Genomic DNA, 1,369 nt, shown 5'->3' with positions numbered 1-1,369 from the left:
ATGCTCTAGCCCAGGTTGATGCTCCGGGGGATCAACATGTAGCAGCTCCTGCTGTTATCCCTGGTCTCACAGACCAAATGCAACACCAGCAAGAAGTGCTGACTGGTTTGGTCATGGGCTCTCAACAAGCTCGATGTTCTGATACATATTCTGAAAATGCCAGATTCCAGATAGCTCAAGCTGAGGGTATCCAGAATTTTCCTCAGATTGCCAGCTGTACTAATGAGGTGCTTCCCGGTGCTCAGTTGCAATTTTTTCCAACCCAGACTAGTGGTTCTACATTGGCAATCAGGAATCCACTACACCAGCAGCAAAGGGGATCTGTAATGTTCACTGATTCTGTTCAAGCTAGCCGCATTCATAATGGTCAGAACGTTAGTTCTCGGATGGCCCTAGCCACCAAACCTGTTGCACTCACTGGTCTTAGACTCACTCCTCAGAATCAGTACCAGGAGGCTGTTGCTCAGGGTCACCAGCTGGGTGATGTTCGTTGTGGGATTGCAGCTTATCAGCAGGACTATCAGGCTGTGGATCAGGTTCAACAACATGCCCAATCTGCAGATGGTTCAGCAACTGATATGATGATTGATACAGCCAAAATCACTGATGCTAGAGATACAATTCAGAATCAGCACGATGAGGTGTTTGCTCAGGGACAACAGTTGGGTAATGTTCAACAAATTGCTCCCCCGATAGATTGTTCAGCCAGTGCCAAGATGAAGCCTCAGAACATGGGTATGGAAGTGTTCAATGGTTCCAAAGCTGCTGACAATTCAGTTTTCTCTTCAAATTCTACCAGCAATTCTATTTCTGTGGCCAGCAGAACCACAAGAGTTATGCAGAAGACCAGACCAGCGAAAGAACCTCAAGTCACTCATCAAAATGCCCAGTTTCAGCAACATGTTCAACCAGCTCAGTGTACTCTCAATACTAATCCTACAAGCCCCCCCGGCCGAAGAGGATGAATATAGAGTAATAGAATCGGAGAATGAAAATGAAATGGACACTCAGTCCATATCTGATGCAGCAGAGGAGGAATATGACAACGTTCAGGTACCGGAACACGTTGAGCATACAGAGGTTCAGCAGGTTGCGGATAGACAGGGTCTGTCTCCTCGGGGTAGTAAAGCGAAAAGGCATGTCAGGAAACAGTCCAAAACAAGTATCTCTGCTGATTCCAGCAGACCGATCACCACCAGGTCGCGAAGTCGAGGTGCCCAATGATTCACACTATTTGTTGGAATGCTAGAAGCATCAACACCAAAGGAGCGTTGGAAAGACTCCAACAGCTCAAGGCTGTCCATAATGTGTCCACGATTGCCATCCTGGAACCTTTTATTGACAACTCACATATCAACATCTACAAGAG

General features: G+C 46.8%; 1 protein-coding gene across 1 annotated transcript; it reads left to right on the top strand.

Annotated features, from left to right (window-relative positions):
- Positions 1-6: 6 nt before the first annotated feature.
- Positions 7-965, top strand: LOC124895560. The gene is made up of 2 exons (XM_047405989.1): positions 7-163; positions 428-965. The coding sequence occupies exons 1-2, from the start codon at positions 78-80 to the stop codon at positions 963-965; spliced, it is 624 nt and encodes a 207-aa protein (XP_047261945.1). The 5' UTR covers positions 7-77.
- Positions 966-1,369: the final 404 nt, after the last annotated feature.

This window comes from Capsicum annuum, unplaced genomic scaffold (assembly GCF_002878395.1).
Source record: "Capsicum annuum cultivar UCD-10X-F1 unplaced genomic scaffold, UCD10Xv1.1 ctg82940, whole genome shotgun sequence".
NCBI lineage: Eukaryota > Viridiplantae > Streptophyta > Magnoliopsida > Solanales > Solanaceae > Capsicum > Capsicum annuum.
The sequence above is the reverse complement of the archived record's forward strand: the minus strand, read 5'-3'. Positions and strand labels throughout refer to the sequence as shown.

Coding starts and splice junctions, on each gene's coding strand:
- LOC124895560 (XM_047405989.1), top strand. CDS start 78: ATGCAACACCAGCAAGAAGTGCTGACTGGTTTGGTCATGGGCTCTCAA. Junction 164..427: donor ACATATTCTGAAAATGCCAG/ATTCCAGATAGC, acceptor CACTGGTCTTAG/ACTCACTCCTCAGAATCAGT.